The sequence below is a fragment of the Giraffa tippelskirchi genome, chromosome 1 (genome assembly GCF_054371585.1).
Source record: "Giraffa tippelskirchi isolate mGirTip1 chromosome 1, T2T-mGirTip1v1.2.pri, whole genome shotgun sequence".
In the NCBI taxonomy this organism is placed as follows: Eukaryota; Metazoa; Chordata; class Mammalia; order Artiodactyla; family Giraffidae; genus Giraffa; species Giraffa tippelskirchi.
In genome coordinates this window covers 74,785,099-74,804,021 of record NC_137275.1, presented here as the reverse complement: position 1 = coordinate 74,804,021, position 18,923 = coordinate 74,785,099, and the positions used below count along the sequence as shown (strand labels likewise).

Below are 18,923 nucleotides of genomic sequence, written 5' to 3'. Positions count from 1 at the left end.
CTGTGATGAGCCCGAGAAACTGCTAATCCCAAACCATTCCAGTCACTGTGGTAGGGTGGCTGGGCATGTCCCGGGGTCCCAGTGGGGAGGGTGACTAGTGACACCTTTTTGTATCTCCCTCACGCTCCCCTTCCACACGTTGAGACTCCAAAGAAGCAGATGAAACCAGCTCAGAGTGCTTTTTAACTATAGGTCCTTTGGTTTGGACTGCAAACAGAAAGCAGGAAATCCTGTTGTACAGGTTGCAGAATGGACTTGTTTCAGTTAAGAGACAGTTTGGTGACTCTCTGAGGTAGGAGGATTAGAGAGAAGCCTTTGGGAATGTGTATCCTGTAACTGTAGTCACCGCCGGAGCCATTAGGCTAAGCCCCGTGCACCTCGCAGCCTTGCTGATCTCAGTCCAGCATGCCTTTGCCACCTCATGGGAGAAAGGAGTACTCACAGGTGATGATTCTGCTGTGCCGTGTTTCTAGCTGCACATCAGGAACAGCTAATGCCTAGCTTTGGATGGAGCTAGGGAGAGCTGTTGTGTAAATATTCTTTTTAACCTTACTTTGGGAAACTTGTTTAACTGAATAAAGCAGTTGCGATATTCACAAATGTTTTCCCCTCTCTCATCTCTCTGTCCTTGTGTTTCTACAGGATATGACCAAAGACCAGATTGCTAATGAGAAAGTGGCCCTGCAGAAAGCTCTGTTATATTATGAAAGCATTCATGGACGGCCGGTACGTGAATACACTGAATTTTCTTTTTTTTTTAAGTTATTTTTTTATTGGAGTATAATTGCTTCACAGTGTTGTGTTAGCTTCTGCCATACAACATGAATCAGCTATCTGTACACATACATCCCGTCTCTTGAGCCTTCCTTCCACCTGCCCCCTCTTCCCACCCCTCTAGGTCATAACAGAACATCAAGCTGAGCTCCCTGGGTTATACAGCAGCTTCCCACTAGCCATCTATTTTACACATGGTAGTTTATATGCGTCAGTGCTACTCTGACGAATTGAGAGCTTCATATCACCCTCTCCTTCCCCGACTGGGTCCACAAGTTCATTCTCTACGTCTGCATCTCTGTTCCTGCCCTGCAAATAAGTTCATCAGTACTGAATTTTCTGACTGGGGTAAATTACCAGGCTTTGAAGTGGCTCTTCTATGTTCAGTATTTTGCAAATGAGATTACTATATATACTATATAATATAGTATATATTTTGCAAATGAGATTACTATATATTTTCACCAGAACTAAGCTTTTGGAAGCCTAAACCTATGATAAGAGTTCCACTATCTGGTAAGTCCTAAATTTAATTAAGTTCCAAAGAAAAATCAGTTTGCAACTAAAATGTAGTCTCTAGTGTCCTGTTTCAAGTAGAAAATAGTGGAAGGGGGTATAAATTGGAACACAGAAGCCTAGAGTGAAGAAACATGCCTGCCCCTGGGTCTGCCCCAGTAAGCTGTCATCACTAGCTCTAGGCATTCTTATCCATAAAAGGAAGGTGCTAAGCTAGAGTGATCTGCCCTAAAATTCAGTTTCTCTTTAGTGCAGTTTGCAACCCGTGTTTGCTGAGAAGTTTCAGCTGCCAAGCAGAACTAAAACTGAGAGGAATCTAAAATATGGCTTTAGAAGCATTTGAGACGATTTGTTATTCAGCAAGCACATTTATCGACTGCTTGCTGTTAGTCCTGGGGGAGACAGTAGTTCAAGGGAACTCGTAATCTGATCTCCTTGTCAGTGACTCTTAGTAACCTTCTGTTAAGAATGTTGTCAAGAACCCAACAACACAAGTTCTTAAGAGCAGGTGTAAAGAAGCAGGAAGTTTATATTCACAGATGGACTTTTATATCACCAAAATGCATAGACCTCTTTTCCAATATCAGTCATAACTATGTAATGGAGAGAGTCTTTGCATCACAAATATGCTATTTTAGATGAAGAAATTTCGAGAATAGAGCACTGGACTACAAGATCTGTGAGAGCAGGGATTCTGGGTTTTTTTGTTGTTTTTTTTTACCTAACGATAAACCTGGACCTCAGCATCTAGCATGAAACCTGATGCAGAACATGTGGCCAGTTATCTAATGAGCCTACCTGGTATTTTTTTATTCTGAATTTATTAGGTTTAAATTAAAAAAAAAGAAAAGCTAGAGTTGATGATTGATTTTGCTGGCCTGTCCCTACAATGGAAAAATACTGGCACTCTGGGATAATGGTCATGTTTCAAGCCAACTGTTGTTTTGGATTTTTTTTTAAAGGCATTGAACCAAACAGTAAATGCGCTGGAGCTCAGATATATTGTGAAACTTCGTCCTTCTCTTCCGGGATATTCAGAACTTGCGGAGATAGAACTAATCCTCTTCTAACAGAGAAGAGAAACTCCTTCTCCGCTAAAGACTCAGAGCCTTTAGGTGTCAATCTCCTCACAGCCCCCAGGCAGGCCTCCGTGAAGGAGGCGGGGCCTGTGTGTCTTCCTTATTTTCATTATATGGATTCAGGGTATGACAGTGATAGACTCCTTTAAAGACTGTCAGCTGTGTTCTAGTCTTCACCTTGCTGCTGGAGCGGGGGCCTGTGTGCCGTGGTACTTACTGCTCCGAGTTGAGCACAGTCTCTCCTCCTGCCTGGATTGTGGCAGTAAGCAGGCACTAGGCTCACAGTGTGTGTGGAGTCGCTGAGACGTGTCGGAATCTTTGCAACCCCATGGACTCTAGCCCGCCAGGCTGCTCTGTCCATGGAATTTTCCAGGCAAGAATACTGGAGTGGGTTGCCATGCCCTCCTCCAGGGGATCTTCCTGACCCAGGGATTGAACCCAACTCTCTTGCATCTCCTGCACTGGAAGGCTGATATTTTTACCATGGGCCACCTGGGAAGCCCTAGATTCAAACCCAGCTCTACTGAGACTGGCTCTGTGTCTCTGGGCTGCTTAGGTAACTCCCTGAGCCTCAGTGATTTGTCTGGATAATAGATGTCTGTTACAATAGGTTGTCATGGAGGCTAAGTGACATTACACACACACATATACCTGTAGGCTGTCTGGCACTGACTGAGGAAGCAGGGCAGAGTGGCTTTGTGGGGAGTTAGGTGGGATTCCTCCATAAATGACAGGTTTCTCTTCTGGTACGGTTATAGGTTCTGCCCTCTGCTGTCTGCTTCTTATTAAATAATTGAATCAGGAGAAATGTACAATTTTTAGCTCTCTTACCAATAGGAATTTGAACCATTAATCCTTGGCCCTTTCGTTTATCATTCTTGCAGATGAAGGGAGAACATTTCTGGGCCTAGATTCTAGCATCTCACAGGTCAGGGGACACATGCTCCAGGAATTTTGAGGGTCATTTATTCCTGATCCCAGGTCAGGCTCTCTGCCTCTCTCTGGAACCTGATACTCCATCCTCCTCAGGAGAAACAGAGTTCACTTGATATCTTGCCAGTCTGAAAATCAAAGAGTGAACTTTTTATTCTTTCATCTGTGATGTTGCCATGGACCCTGGACTTACGAATAATATTTGGGCAACACTCTTCTTAAAAGAAAAATACAAGTACTCCCAGAGCTATACTGTCATTCCAAACCTTTGCTTTTTAGAAAAGCAGGTGCTTAGAGCCTGGTGGTTTTTTGCTGAGTCCGCAGATTCTGGTATAAACGAACACCAACAGTCAAAATCACCGGCCAAAACAGTTAACTGCTGCTTCTGTACATTGTTTAACAAGGTTGTTTGCTTTAACGGGACACCCACATGTATGAAAAACAAAAACATAGGCGTCTACACACCAGCACGTAATTCCCTGTGAATTATTATTAAAATGTGTCCTTTTCAACATGAATGGGTCTCATCTGAAGACCACATCCCAGAAGTACAGCACATAGCTGCAGCCCCCCCCATGACCTTTGTGCAGACCCAGATGATGGTGTAGAGGGGAGAGCGCGGGTGGGTCCACAGAGCTTCTGGGTTCTCATTGATATATTTCACTCTTGTCTTTTAGAACCTGGGGAACTAAGCGGACACTAAGCATATCATGTTCAAATTTAAGTACAGATTCTAAAGCCACATGTAAATGGTATCATTTGTTTACCTTTTGGTTGGGACGATCTGATCTTTGCCCACTGTTGTTGCCTGATAATAAAGGAGGGACAGTCACCATTTTCTGAATCAATGGCACAAAAATGCAGCAGGTAGAAAAATCCATCTCTTTTTACCTTCTCCCACTGGCAGTTTTATGATTCAGAGGTACCACCTCCACACACAGATTCGGAATATTTTTTGTTTTACTAAGGAGATTCTGGGGCAGTATAGTTTCCTGACTACTGTAATTTCTTGCTGCTGCTCAGAACAAGAAATCTCTGTGAACTCAATATGGGCAGAACTCTCAGGTTGGAGGCAGAATTCTTTATCTCAGGATGAAAACAAGATTTTTTATCTTAAGATGTCATCTGTATCTTAAGATGACAATTCTTTATCTTAAGATAATCTTGGCCAAACTCTGTTAGGGGAAAATGCTATACTATGACATCTTTGGTATGTCTTGTGGTTAATGTGTTAAGATCCTCCTTCGTGTCTTGCTTATTTGTTAATGGAGAGAAAACTGGACTGGGAGTCAGTCCACCTGGGTTCTTGAACCAGCTCAGTTGCCTTGGGCAGATCATTCCTGAGAGCTCTCCAGTGCTTAGTTTTATCATATTAGAAAGTAAGACTCTTCTAACTTTAATATTCCATGGTTATAATGTTATATCTTTCTTCAAGTTAGAAACTTCATTCTTTTTATCTTTCACCTTTGTTATACCATTCCGCTAACAGCAACCAAATCAGTATTTCTGTAGAGGAGCTTTATATGAGGCTAAGACAAATACCATCACAAAGATAAATGTGTTCATCTAATCAGGCTTTTGTGATTTCTGTCTGAGACTTGCCCTTACTTAAACATGGATATAATATTGGCTGGTGTTCCTGTTGTACTTTGATGTATTATCTGAGACTTATACAGCAACCAATTAGGATAGTAAGAGAACAGGAGACGAGGATTTCTTTGCATCAGAAAACAAAGATTTAGTGGAAGGTGCTGCTTTCAAATCCATTAGATCTACATATCTAGATTTTTATGTTGTCTTGACTCGTGTACAAAAATACATTTTAGCCTTAACCCTATTTCTACACATTGAAAGCCATTCAGAAGTACCACTTAAATGAAAAATTAAATAATGACTTGAAGCAGAAAGAGTGAAATCACGTTGAAAAGACAGTATACTGTATGCTTGGCCTAAGGTCATTTTCGAACAATTATGGATCATAAAGATTTTCTAATCTGAATTCTACACTTTGCCTATCAAGAAACTGAGGCTCTGAGAAGAACTTCACTGGCTTCTTCTAAGGCCTGTTACTGGTTTTAGTGGAATCCCTGAGCAGCTGATGACTGGAGAATAAGAGATGTCAACTTCTGAGCAGTTTCCCCATGGTCCACTTAATATCAGGACCCCTTTTTTAACAGTTCAACCAAGGCGCTGCTTTGTTTCTCTAACTGTTGGTTAGGTTTTGGCTCTGCTCTCAAACCCAGCACTGATAATTACATGAGACATGGCTTGATGGGTGAAAGTTGTATTGAGTTTCAGTATCACCATGCCTTTGGCTTCAGGCATTTATCATGAAAATAAGTCTAGTGTAAATCAAGTGGTATTCTTTCCAGACCTAAAGATCATTGATTTTTTGGTGTTTAGATAGATCTATCAAATGCCAACACTGACTGACAGTATCATGATGAGTTTTGACTCTTCATAGTCAAAAACTGGACTTTATCAGATCTCGCAGAGGTGATTAGTTCTAAACATCATTATTTTTTTTTATCTTTTATATTGGAGTGTAGCCAGTTAACAATGTTGTGATAGTTTCAGGTGGACAGGAAAGGGACTCCACTATACATATACATTTACATGTATCAGTTCTTCCCCAAACTCCCCTCCCATCCAGGCTACCATATAATATTGAGCAGAGTTCTGAGGGTCATTAATTTTTAAAAGGAACAGTTCATAGAAAATCTAAATATCAGTGTTATAAGCCAAATATGGGCTTCCCAGGTAGTGCTAGTGGTAAAGAGGCTGCCTGCCAATGCAGGAGATATAAGAGGCATAGGTTCGATCCCTGGGTCGGAAAGATCCCCTAGAGGAGGTCATGGCAACCCACTTCAGTAGTCTTTCCTGAAGAATCCCATGGATAGGGGAGCCTGGCAGGTTACAGTCCATGGGGTCACAAATAGTCAGACACAACTGAGTGACTAAGCAGCACCACAAGCCAAATATTAATGTAAGCCAGCTATCGTCTTCATCTACTCTAACTAGAAAATTTAGTTTTCAAACAAAGAATGCGAAAAATGATTCTATCAAATTTTCCATATCTGGCTAATTTAGCAGTAAGTCTCTTTCCAAAATCCAAAGTCTCCTTTCACAATCCAAAAATGTTTCTGTGAAGCAACTGCAATTGACCCTTGAAATAATGCAGGAGTTGGGAATTGTTCAACACTCGGCGTAGTTGAAAATCTGAGTATAACTTAGAGCCAGCCCTCTGTCTCCATGGTTTTGCCATATCCAACATTCTGAATCCATAGATGCAACCATGTGATAGATTGTGTAGTAATGCAGTATTTACTATTGAAAAAATCTGCATTTAAGTGAACCCATGCAATTCAAACCCATGTTGTTCTAGAGTCAGATAAAGTAATAGGATGCTAGTCCTCAGTGGGGAAATGCTGACTCATTATTTTTCATATGTCTTTTGATCACTAAATATCTGTTGTTTATCTTACACAGTGATATTTCACCACATGTCATATGTTGACAATTAGGATGTACTTTAATCTCATATGCAGTAGATTTATGGGGTACATCTTGTATTAAAAATAATTATTACATGTGTTCCAGTCCTAAATTTTGTCATTTTACATGTGAGATTATACAAGTCATTTATTTCTATTCCTCACACTTATTTGTGGCTATTGTTCAACTTCTCTTGAAGTATAAGTACAGAAAAGAGCCTAAATTTTAATTATATATCTTGGTAATTTCCACAAGGTAGACAAATCCATGTAATCAACATCCTGATCAAGAAATAAAAAATGGCCAACTCTCTGAAAGCCCTTATCATGTCCCCTTCTAGTCAATTCCTTGACCTTCCACCCCACCAACAAAAACTTGACTTCTAACCTTATAGATTTGATTTGCTTATTTTTGAACTTTATATAATTAGGACCTTACAGTGTCTGGCTTGTTTTGCTTGGCTTTATTTTTGTGAGATTAATGCTACATATAGCTGTATTCATTCATTTTCATGGCTGTGTAGTATTCAGTTTGGGCACCTTAAAATACTTATTCATTCTACCATTGTTGGGCATATGGATGGTTTCCAGTTTGGTGGTGCTGTAAATAGTGCTGCTCTGAACATTCTTATATGTGTCTTTTGGTAAATTTTAAGCCAGGTTTGTTTGGTGTGTACTTAAGAACGGAATTGATGAGTCATATGTTTAGCTTTAGGAGATACTGCCAAATAGTTTTCCAAAGTGTTCCAGCCTTGCCAGTACTGAGAAAGAATTCCGGGTGCCTAGCATTCTTTCTGACACTGGACACTGTCTTTCACATTAGCCATTTTGGTAGGTATGTCCTAGTAACACCTGTGGTTTGATCCTCACTCTTTTTTTTTTTTCCTGTATGAAATAGTTCTTATGTTCCCTTCCAGTTCTAACAGTTATCCTTTATGAAATACCAAAGTAAAACTCCTTTTACTATGACAGATAGTAAAAGCAAGAAAATGCCACCTCTTAATATTTTGGTAACAGAAAAAGATAGAAATAAGTTATTATTATTGCTTATGGCAGAAAATGAATCCACAAGATGACAGTAAATAAATACCACAAGATTGGCAGTATCCTGTCTTGGCTTGTGAGATTTATCCAAGGTTCACTTACTGTTGATCACTTTGAGAAAGGCAAATAAAAAAAGGCAGCAAAGGATGATCAGTTCATGCATTATCCAGATTTGTCTTCAAAATTGAAGGCCCATAAGAGAGATGTTGCCCTTCCTCACATCTGTAAGCCTTGCCTTATGTGTACAATGGAAATAAAATGCAAAAGAACAACAGCAAACTTGAAACAAAGATACGTCATCTCTCACTCCATTGTAGTAAACAAATGCATACTTATGAATTTGGCATACCTGTCTATATTTGAAATATCCTTTCACTCATTTTGCAGACATTTATGGGATATTTTTATCATATCAGGCACTGAAATAGTTACCAGAACAGTTTAGAGTTCTGGAGGCTGGAAGTCCAAGATTAAGGTGCTGGTGTCTAGTGAGGGCCCACTTCCCAGCTCGTAGCCAGCCATCCGTTCACTGTCCTCACGTGGCAGAAGGGGTGAGGGAGCTCTCTGCAGTCTCTTTTATAAGGGCACTAATCTTGTTCATGAGGGCACCATCTTCATGACCTCGTCACTTCCTGAAGACCTCACTTCCAAAACCCATCACATTGGGGATTCATTTTCAACTTATGAATTGGGAGTGGGGGCCTGGGGGGAGGTGAATTGAACATAAACATTCCATCCATAGCAAAGCATAAGTGAATTATAAGATACCCACAGGCTGTGTTAGGTGACTCAGAGGAGAGAATGAGCAGGTCTCCCAGAATGGGGCGTGTTGGAAGAAGGCTGTACGGGGAGGGAGGTGGCTCTTGATCTGGAATTTACCAAACCAAAGAGCAGAGAGGAGGCCACTCCAAGACAGAGGGAGCTAGACAAGGAGGTATGACACTACCTAGTTTCTTTCTGGAGCTTGAGTTATAATGGGGAGGAGGAGAAGCAGCAGGTGATGAGGGGCTTCAAATACTATGCCAGAGAGCTGGGCTTGATTTCTCCTCATTGTCTATTAGAGTCGGTCCTTAAACATTTTTGAACCCTGAGCCAGATTTTAGGGACAGAGAGACGAGTGAATCCACATATTCTATCAGCATATATTTCTTGAAAGCCTGTTTGCTTGCATTTGTCCTAAAAACACAACACAGTTCCATAGGGAAGAGAGACATTTTTGAAAAATGATCACAGAACTGCAAGGTAAGTAAGGTGAAGTCGCTCAGTCGTGTCTGACTCTTTGCAACCCCATGGACTGTAACCTACCAGGCTCCTCCATCCATGGGATTTTCCAGGCAAGAGTACTGGAGTGGGTTGCCATTTCCTTCTTGAGAGAATCTTCCCAACCCAGGGATCGAACCCAGGTCTCCCGCATTGTAGGCAGACACTTTACCGTCTGAGCCACCAGGGAAATCATAGAAATATTAACACATGCCTTCTTCTTCCCAGGACCTAGAAAAAGGTGAATCATCTGGAACTTTGAACCTTCCAGAATTTTAAATAGAAAACTAATAATTAATAAGGATCACAGTTTGAGGAAAAGTAATACTTCTGAGGGAGTGATTTCAAGTGATCTGCAGCCAAAGTAGATATTTTAAATTTTCATTGACTCATGGTATCTGTTTAAATAAATTTTACAAGAGTGGTGAGTCTTCAGTTGAATCACCTGTTCTTTCTCAGTCCACAGCATGGCCAATGGGAGCTGGTTTCTCAGCTCTCCTGTTCTTGCCTTTCAGGTGAACAAGAATGAGCGTCAGGTTATGAAGCCGCTGTACGACAGGTACCGCCTGGTCAAACAGATCCTATCCCGAGCTAGCACCATCCCTATCATTGTGAGTACCCCACACCCGGTTGTTGACTGCCTGGCTATATTATTAGGGCACTAACTTGCCTTCTCACGAAATAACAGTCTTTCATAGTTGAACCTGCCATTAATATCAGTGGCCCCTAAACTTGAGGGATGAAAAATTTATCAAAGACTTCTGAGGCGACGTTTGCCAAAAATGAGCAAATCTGAAGCTGACAGAATTTGTTCCTGTCTTAGGTGCACAAGCTTTGGCCGTATGCTTCCATCTGACATGTGCTGGGGCAGCTCCCCACGCTTTCCTTAGAGACAGAGCATCCGGGAAATGGCTGTGCTTCCCCCGGGGGCCACTCCACACAGAGTGCCTCTCTGGTCCTACGGGGCTCGGTTAGTGTTCTTCGCTCTGCCTCCAAGACGGAGGTCCGCCCTGCCGAAGTCATGCCCAGGGAGAAATCCTCTAAGGAACTCAAGAGAGGGAACCGCTTCTTTTTGGAGATGTAGGAAAGAGTGAGGTAAAGACAAGGGAGGGCAGCTAGCAGCTGTGAACCGTGCTCACTGGCCACCGTCCTTGGAGTTTACTGCTTTTGGCCTCTTAATTGGGATTTTGTCAAGAATAGGGAGCAGCGACTGGCCCTCAGTTCTGGGAAAAAGCCTTTCAGGCACTGGCCAGCTTGCCCCATCCCTGATGCCAGCCCAGTGGCGGGGGTAGTGGTCCTGCCCTGTCCATCTCGTGGGGGACCTCTGCCTCAGTTTCAGCGCTCTCATCTCCCTGGACCCTGAGGGCTTCCTCTGTTGGCCTTTAGACTTGCTAGCCAGCAGACACGGCCTCGCTTTTATGTTGTTGCTAAAATGCATATTCTTTTTAGCTGCTGCTTTTCTATTCCTGCTTTATATCTTCTTGTTTATTTCTAGGCCCAAAATGTGGTCCTTATATGTCTTTTAACAGTGTATTTGTCAGACAAACAGAAGAGGGTTCAGGGACCTCAGTCAGGTGTGTTTGGAGAAAGCTACTTTTCTAGAAATTTCCTGGATAATAAAATAGTAAACTAACCAACAAAAGGATTAAATTTAAGGAACCCTTTTCATTCTCCAGTCAGGAGCCCTTAGTGGCCTGAAATAGGGTGAATATACAGCCTGTGTCTGTAACCTTTTGCATCACTTGATGAGCATGCATTATTATTAGTTGTTCTGGAAGTTATGGTGACCAGGAGGAAAGAGGGAGGAAGCAGGAGTTTTTCTGTGTGTTTGGTTAACATACTCATATGCCATCCTTGCTCCTGTGTGGCCTCTGTGGTTGGTGGGGTGGGTGGGCAGGCTCTGAAGTAAAGCAGCCAGTTGGACGAGAACTTTGGTTTGTTTCTGGTGTTCTGCCATGTAACCTGCCTATTAACACCTGTCGCAGGGTTCCCCCTCCAGCAAGCGGAGAAGCCCTTTGCTGCAGCCAATTATCGAGGGCGAAACTGCTTCCTTCTTCAAGGAGATAAAGGTGAAGACCTCCAGCTGCTTAACCACGTGCTACACCTGCAGCAGTGTCTCCCCCACCTCCCTCCCGGGGAAGGAAAGGCGCTGTGATTGCGTCCCCTGGTGACGGCTTCCTGCAACCTCCCCAAAAACTCAGTAGCTGCTTCTAACCAACTTCAAACAATCCTCTTTAATTTATGTTGTAGGCCAGCTGAACTCCTTCGTTTCATTTCATTCCCCCCCTGTTTTGTACGTTGCTGTTTGTTGGCTTTTTACTTTGCTTGTGGGGGTCTGTCTTGTTTTACAATGGTTTTGGTTTTGTTCCCCTCGTTGGAGGATTGGATTTTCTGTACTCTGAAAGTTTGTCAAAATAACTCATTGGATAACTTCTTTAAAATAATCTCGTTTACTGAGTTTATAGAAAAACCAAAATTAACAGAGGCAATATATGTAGCATGTGATAAAAAATAATGATTTTACAGACAAAAAACTTAGTTTTCTTTGACAGATTTGCGGGTATACTTTTATCCGCTTCTCCTCCTTCCTCTTGCCTTCCCCCTGGCACATTTCATCCTTGGTGCTAATTTCATCATCTGTTCTTGATCTGTGAATGTAGGCCTGTGACAAGCAGTTGACTAGAACATACGCTCTAATCTTTTCCCCAGCAGTAATCATGGACTGTATACAGATAAACCTTGTCCTCAGCGGCTACTTTTTGCTAGAATGGGGGTACCCTCTGTGTCCAGAGAGTTGTGGAGATCTAACTGGCCTGGACTAGAATCAACCTCTTTCATATTTTTGTTTCTAGACAGTTGAACACACGGACTGCCATACACAGGGCTCTAGAGATGAAAAGACAAAAGATTTTTTAAAAATTGGTGATTGTTTTTTAGCAGTTAGGTCAGAAGGGGGAGTAAAACACCAAGCAGAAGTGAGTTTTAAGAGTTTCACTTTTGTCATATTTCTGTGGCAACCTCAATCCTGGGGTGTCATTTATTTAATGAACTTAGAAATAATTATTTCAAAATGTGGGGGCCTTGTTCCCATGAGAACCACTCCATTTTCTTGCCTGATTCTTCCACTGTATTTGAGGTAGGGAACCGGAAGCTACAAAGCCGTCTCTTCTCTTCACTCTGTTCCTTTTCTTACCTCTCAGGGGTCTTAACTACTCATAGCCCCCACTTTAAGATGTTAGACAATGATTGTGCTCCCTATCCATATTCTTTTTTAACAGAACTTGTTTATAAAAAATTCTGTAAATGTGAAATTTAGGCAAATTTGCTCCATTGTATCTTCAAAATTAGAGCCATTTTCTCACAATAAGACTTGATGTTAATGAAATAAGACAAATTTTGTCTAGCTGATCATTTCACACAAGAATTAAATCACCATAATTGAAGAAATGTAGGTGATGGTGTACATGAAAACCAGCATATTTCTCTTAGAAGCTTGAGCTAAACTGCTCCTAGATAAAAATGTATTCTTTAACACATCCAAAATATGACACTTAATAATTACCTCATGAAACAAATGGTAGATAAATGAATTAAGCTCTTTTTAAAAGAGGATGTCCTTCCAAATCTTATCCTTTAGCTTAGTTTATTTTTTTCACAACTATGTTTTGGCCATGGCTCTTCTACTGGCCCTCATGATGGTCAGAATTTCAGATAATTTTGCAATGATTACATTGCTCTTGAAAATAGTGTTGTCCTTTAGTTCATTTTGTCCCAGTTGGCCATGTTTATCAGCATGAATTTGGATTGTATTAATTCTCAACAGTTCTGATACATTTTAGAATTTGGTGTTTGTATATGCAGAGAAGGTTTATCTAAACTGTTTGAAAACTGTCCCTGGTTTTAAATGCTTATGGGAAGACACCAGCTGGGTGTGAAATAACTAAACACTTATTAGTTTTTATAACTTGCCAGTTTTAAAATGATCAAAAACAATATAGTAATTATACAATATGTAATTTTAGAATGTATAAGTTTAACAACTATAAAATATCATAATTAATGAAAATAATTAGTATTGTATGACTTTCTACTTAGGGGCCTAGTTTTACCTCCAGAGCAATGTGGCCTAAGCATACAGCTTCTTCCTTGAGAGCACTTCCATACTTACAGCCATCTGCCCTGCTCACTCGCACCCACGCCCTGTGAACACTCTTCCTGCAGGTTCTTACTCTTTCTCGTGTGATATGGGCTCCAGACCTTCCCACAGTCCTGTGGCTCTGCTCTCTACACACACACACACACACACACCAGTCTATCTATATCCCTCTTAAAAATTGACACCCAGAACTGAATATTATTCTAGTGGTTTAGCAGGACGGTGGACCAAGGACTACCTCTGACCTTGATCTAGATGACTAAGGCTCTTCAGTTCTCCAAGTCTCTGGCTACGTGACTGTCAGCATGCCATGAGTTCATCTTAGTCTTTCTAGGCAGGGTGTCCCAACCTCAGTACTGTAAACATTTGTCCCGGATAACTCTTGGTTGTGGGGGGTCTGGCCTCCGGCACCCCAGTATAGCAACCAAAAAATGCCTCCAGACTTTGCCAAAGATCCCATAGGGGGCAAACCTGCTCCCCATTGAAAACCATGGCCTGTGGCCCCATCTCAGTGTTGATTTATGTAATGCCCAGCTTCCTTTTCCAAGGATTACTTAGTGTCCATGTGTCCAGATTTTTTATTTTGTAATCTAATTATAGGACCTTGAATTTTTCCAATTTTTTACTTTTCATTCTTCTATCCCAGCATTATGAAATAGATTACATCTAGGTTTTATATTCTAACACACTTACCCACTGTGTCATCTACACATTTAGTGACTATCTCTGGTGCCATATCCAAGTGGTTGATAAATACTGAGAAGGCTGGGTCAGGTAAAGCCTCCCTGCTCAAGGCTTCCCTGCAGATTCACATCAGCATTACAGCAGCACTCTGCATAAATGTTCACAGTCAGCTTTCCTTTCACAGTCATCGTCCCTCATTCCTTACTGAGATCCAGATATCTCGCCAATCCTATCAAAAAAGGAAAAATGGCTAGCTTTCCTGATGTGTGTCCAAGAAACCAGTGTTAGTCACTGTTGATCATGGATTCTTTTTCAGTTGCTCATATGTTATCTAGATGTTGATACCTTCTAGAATCTACTCAGTATCCACAGCAACCTGATGGTCTTATGATGTGAAGATCCGTTTTGCTGTTTCTTTTTTCCTGTGTTTTCCACAGCTTACTGAGAATAGCTTTGTGTAGCTTTGTCTCCAGAAACATTGATTCTCTCTTCTGTGCAGAACATAGTTTCCCTTTGTTGAGTTCTCTCAGGACCTTGGGATCTGATTGTACCCCTGACTTCATTTCTTATCTGTCTCGGGCAATGCAGGAGACCAGGGTTCGATCCCTGGGTTGGGAAGTTCCTCTGGAGAAGGGAATGGCAATCCACTCCAGTATTCGTGCCTGGAGAATTCCATGGGCAGAGAAGCCTGGCGGGCTACAGTCTGTAACAGGGTTGCAAAGAGTCGGACACGACTGAGTGACTGACACATATAGTACACACACACACACACACACACACACACGGGCTTTTGTATACTCTTGGTTTAAAGACTTTTCTAATGTGCACCATTTTTAAAGTCTTTATTGAATTTGTTACAATATTGCTTCTGTTTGGGGTTTTTTGTTTTTGTTTTTGTTTTTGGTTTCTTGGCCACAAGGGATGTGAGACCTAGCTCTCTGACCAGGGATCGAACCCACACCCCCTGCACTGGAAGGCAAAATCTTAACCACTGGATTGCCAAGGAATTCCCTAATATACTCTTAATAGAAATTTGTATTTCTCTTTTAAAGCTGAATTACTGAAATAACCGGCATTTATTGAACACCTAATATAGGCAGACATTGGCCGAGTTCTGGGGATAGCAGTGAACGAAAAGACCCAGATCCCACCCGGTTTCCCTCCCTGCCAGGGAAGGGAGGGGAAAGAGGCTAATGGCACTGTCCACGTGCCAGGTGTACCTGGCCAGGTACCCTACAGGATTATCTCAATTGTTACAAAAACAATGTAGATGGGACCTGCCACTTTCTTACAAAAAAAGAGAAACTTTTCAACTATTAATGGAAAAGCCACTTTTACCCTGTCAATTTTAAAACGATTTTAATTTTTAGAAACTAATAATGAAGTTTTTACTTCCATGGATCAAGAAAAGAAACTGAAGATCCGAAGTGATGGCAGAAAGAATCTAGGAAGGCCACCTAGTTTTTGCCAACTTTACCTTCATGTCTTCATAACAGTAGTTTCATTGTAGCTGTAATAGTCCTTTTCTTTGGCCTGTTTGTTTATTCATTCACATGATTTCAGAGGCACCACCATAAACATACCAAACTCTATGGTAAGAGAATCAGCACACACAGTTTGAATCGTGTTCTTTGCCATGAGCAGTGGCTCCTCCTGACAGCCATTGGCTGCACTGGCCCTGGAGCCACTCAGCTTACCTAACAACTGATGTTATGATCCTGTTGTTCATGTAGCTAAATGCCTAACCAATTTTTTTAATTTCTCAAGATATTAAGATACTCTTTTCTGGTCTGACTACATTTTGACAGTGAATTATTTCCTGTAAGATCTTTCTTTCAGACTCTGACATCATTTCTTAGACTCACATAGCTTTAAATTGACACCAACATATTGTCATTTGATCTCATTATTTTTCTAACCACATTTTTATCAAGGTAGAGAATATCACATTTTTCTTGGATGCTGAAAAATATAGCTGTGGCCCTTAGAAATTCTTTGAAAAAAAAATGTTTCATGAGTCCAGTAATGGAAAGATTAATGTTTTGATCTTCTCAAAACTTTCCTAAAATTTTGTTTATCAAGCAACCACAAATATTTCATAACCTCACCTTTTATATAGAAAGGATGTATTGTTGAATTTTGGAATTCTTCATAGCTTAATAAAAATAATTCTGAGACACAAAAGTAGTGAAATCTTTAAAGCACTGATTTCTGGTGGTGAATTTTATTATGTATTGTCACAATGCTGAGAAGTTTTAGATTCATTTGCTTCATTTGATTTTGAGTATAAATTCTGATGATTATTTTCCTTCCTACCCTCGGCCTTGACGACTGTTAATTGTACCGTATACTAATTTTTTGATAGTTTTCTTTTCCCCTACTGAGTAGCTGTGTTTAGTGTTTGTCTTATTTTCTGTGTATATATAGATATTCAATAACATATCCATCATGTGCATATGTGTTGCTAAACATAGATATGTAGAAGAAACTGTATGGGGTCTGGATAATTAAATGACTATGAAATGATACTAGTAATGAAAGAGGGCCTAAAAAAGTAACCAGATTTTTATTAGGGTTGCTGTGTATCTCCAGGAAGAAGAGGAGGGTTCAGAAGACGATAACTACACAAAGCCAGACTTCATGGTCACCCTGAAAACCGAGTTCAGCGCACGTTGCTTTCTGGACCAATTTGAAGATGACGCTGATGGCTTTATTTCCCCAATGGATGATAAAATACCATCAAAATGCAGCCAGGACACTGGACTTTCAAATCTCCATGCTGCTTCAATGTATGTTGTTTTGGTGGTGGTATTAGAATGTTACGATGAAAATAATTTTCTGAAATACTATTTTACCCTTTGTACTTAATGGCAAAACATAAATGACTTGTCTAGGGTTTATCTCTGTGGATAAAACAGAGTTCGTTCATTTATTTAACTCCTGGCTCGGTGTTTTTAGAAGCTTCATCCCATGTTATCCAAGGGAGCATCGGAGATCTTGCTTAAACAATGGGAAGGTCTCTTATAAAGGCATTGTGTGCTTCTGTGTGTCACAGCTCACCATTTCATACACACTGAGCACAGATGGCACTTCTTTCTCTCAGAATAAAACATAACAGAGTACTCGCTCTGGGATTTCACAAGCCTGAAGAATTTATAAGTAGCAGAAGCTCCGGCATCCATTTCTGTGACCCGCAGCTCCCTCAACAGTTTCTGCATTTATATGCTTTTCTCATTCTCTACAACCCCTATCTAGTTGCACAATCACTACATTTATAGCAATTCAGATTTAACTCAATTTTCTTGAAATTTTCCTGCCCCTCTTAGACCAGAACTCTTGGAACACCTTCAGGAAATGAGAGAAGAAAAGAAAAGGATTCGAAAGAAACTTCGTGATTTTGAAGACAATTTTTTCAGACAAAATGGAAGGTCAGTGCATGTAGCTCCTCACATTTTTTCTCTGTCACATCTGTGCAAAGCCTCCCACCTGCGAACCGCCCTCCCTGCTTCCTATAACCTGGTCCTTGGCTGTGTGCCCAGGGCTCCTTCGAGGTTTACTGTGAGATGGTGAGGTGTGTGTGGTCCTTTAGGAGGAAATGCTCCTTGGATAATATCCAAGACTGATACAGATTCAGCTGACATTTCTAAAACTAACCTGTCACATCAAATTCTAATCTAAGAGGAGCAGCGTAAAGCTAAGTTTCTAGTGGACAGCACTGGTTTTGATTTCTGTTTTTGTTTTTTTGACCTTAATAAACTTGAAGGAGAAATAAGGAAAAGGGGTACTCTAGATCTTGCTGGTTTTTAAGCTAATTTTAAAAGCAAAGTTGTCAAGTCATGAGAAATATACCAGAAGCAGGAAGGCGGCCTAATTGATAGGGTACCAGTGAGTTTTAAGACGTAATGTTACCGTGGTCATAGAGCCTTATGCTGAGGGATAGTCTTCTGTGTTTGCAAGTGACCACACACAGAATGTCTTACTCAGGTCACAGCAGAAGACAGGGTAGAACAGAGAATTAGGTTTCCTTCTCTTACACTGGAGTTGAGTTTATCATTTTAAAACACTTTATTTTAATCCAAATCATTTAAACAGGATAAATACAGTTTCTCTTTAAGTCCCCTTTCATAATTCTCAAAAGAATTGGAAAATAAAAATGCCATAAAAATTGACTTTAACATTTAAAATTTACTATATTTCTGTTGATTTCAATTATTGTATAAATTTATTTTAGGATTTCTGACTTGGATCTGTCCTATAATGACTTTTCAATGAATCTTTATAACTAAATATCTGCTTTTCTTCTTCCATGATTTGTAGGATATTTTTAAAAACGTAGATTAAAATAATATTCAAAATAATAATACATGCATGCATGCCATGTTGCTCAGTCATTTTTTGAAATTTCACTCTTTGCAACTCCTCTCTGTCCATGGGATTTCCCAGTCAAGAATACTGGAGTGGGTTGCCATTTTCTTCTCCAGGGCATCATCCTGACCCAGGGATCAAACCTATGTCTCCTGTGTCTCCTGCATTGCAGGCAAATTCTTTATCCACTGAGCCATTGGGGAAGTCCCAAAATAATATTGTAACACCAAAGACAAACCAAAGGATTAACATTTTGATTTGTTTCATTCCAGTTTTCTTTCTAAGCATATTTTTGGTTTGTCTGTTTTATTTTTTCCCATGTAATTGTGTTATGCACAGACATCCTATAATTATGTATGCGCACGTTTTAAGAAAATAGAATTGATGGCAATCAATAACTATCATACAAGTTTAGAACCATCAGGGACTTCAGATTTCACAGGGTGTGATTCATATCTGACACAAATGAAGCCTCTCAAAGGGCATGTGTGGGGCCGGGGTCACACACTCCCTTCCCTTCCCTGCCCGCTTCTGGGAGCCATCCAGGATCCTTGCTTGAGCAGGCAGAACAGGAATAAAATCAGTTCACTGAGCAAAATTAAATGAACCCCAAGCTAT

The 18,923-nt window shown here is 40.7% G+C and overlaps 1 protein-coding gene across 13 annotated transcripts in view; it reads left to right on the top strand.

Annotated features, from left to right (window-relative positions):
- The window catches only part of FAM13A (family with sequence similarity 13 member A), a 321,134-nt gene that overhangs the window by 299,160 nt on the left and 3,051 nt on the right, over positions 1 to 18,923 (top strand). For 7 of the 13 annotated variants that reach the window (XM_081594235.1, XM_081594197.1, XM_081594225.1 and 4 more), the window contains 5 exons: positions 643 to 726; positions 9,616 to 9,711; positions 11,086 to 11,169; positions 16,533 to 16,729; positions 17,267 to 17,368. In XM_081594235.1, coding sequence (XP_081450361.1) covers positions 643 to 726; positions 9,616 to 9,711; positions 11,086 to 11,169; positions 16,533 to 16,729; positions 17,267 to 17,368 — 563 coding nt within the window. The remainder of the gene's footprint in view (positions 1 to 642; positions 727 to 9,615; positions 9,712 to 11,085; positions 11,170 to 16,532; positions 16,730 to 17,266; positions 17,369 to 18,923) is intronic. The other 6 variants (XM_081594264.1, XM_081594207.1, XM_081594254.1 and 3 more) reach the window with 1 other exon arrangement.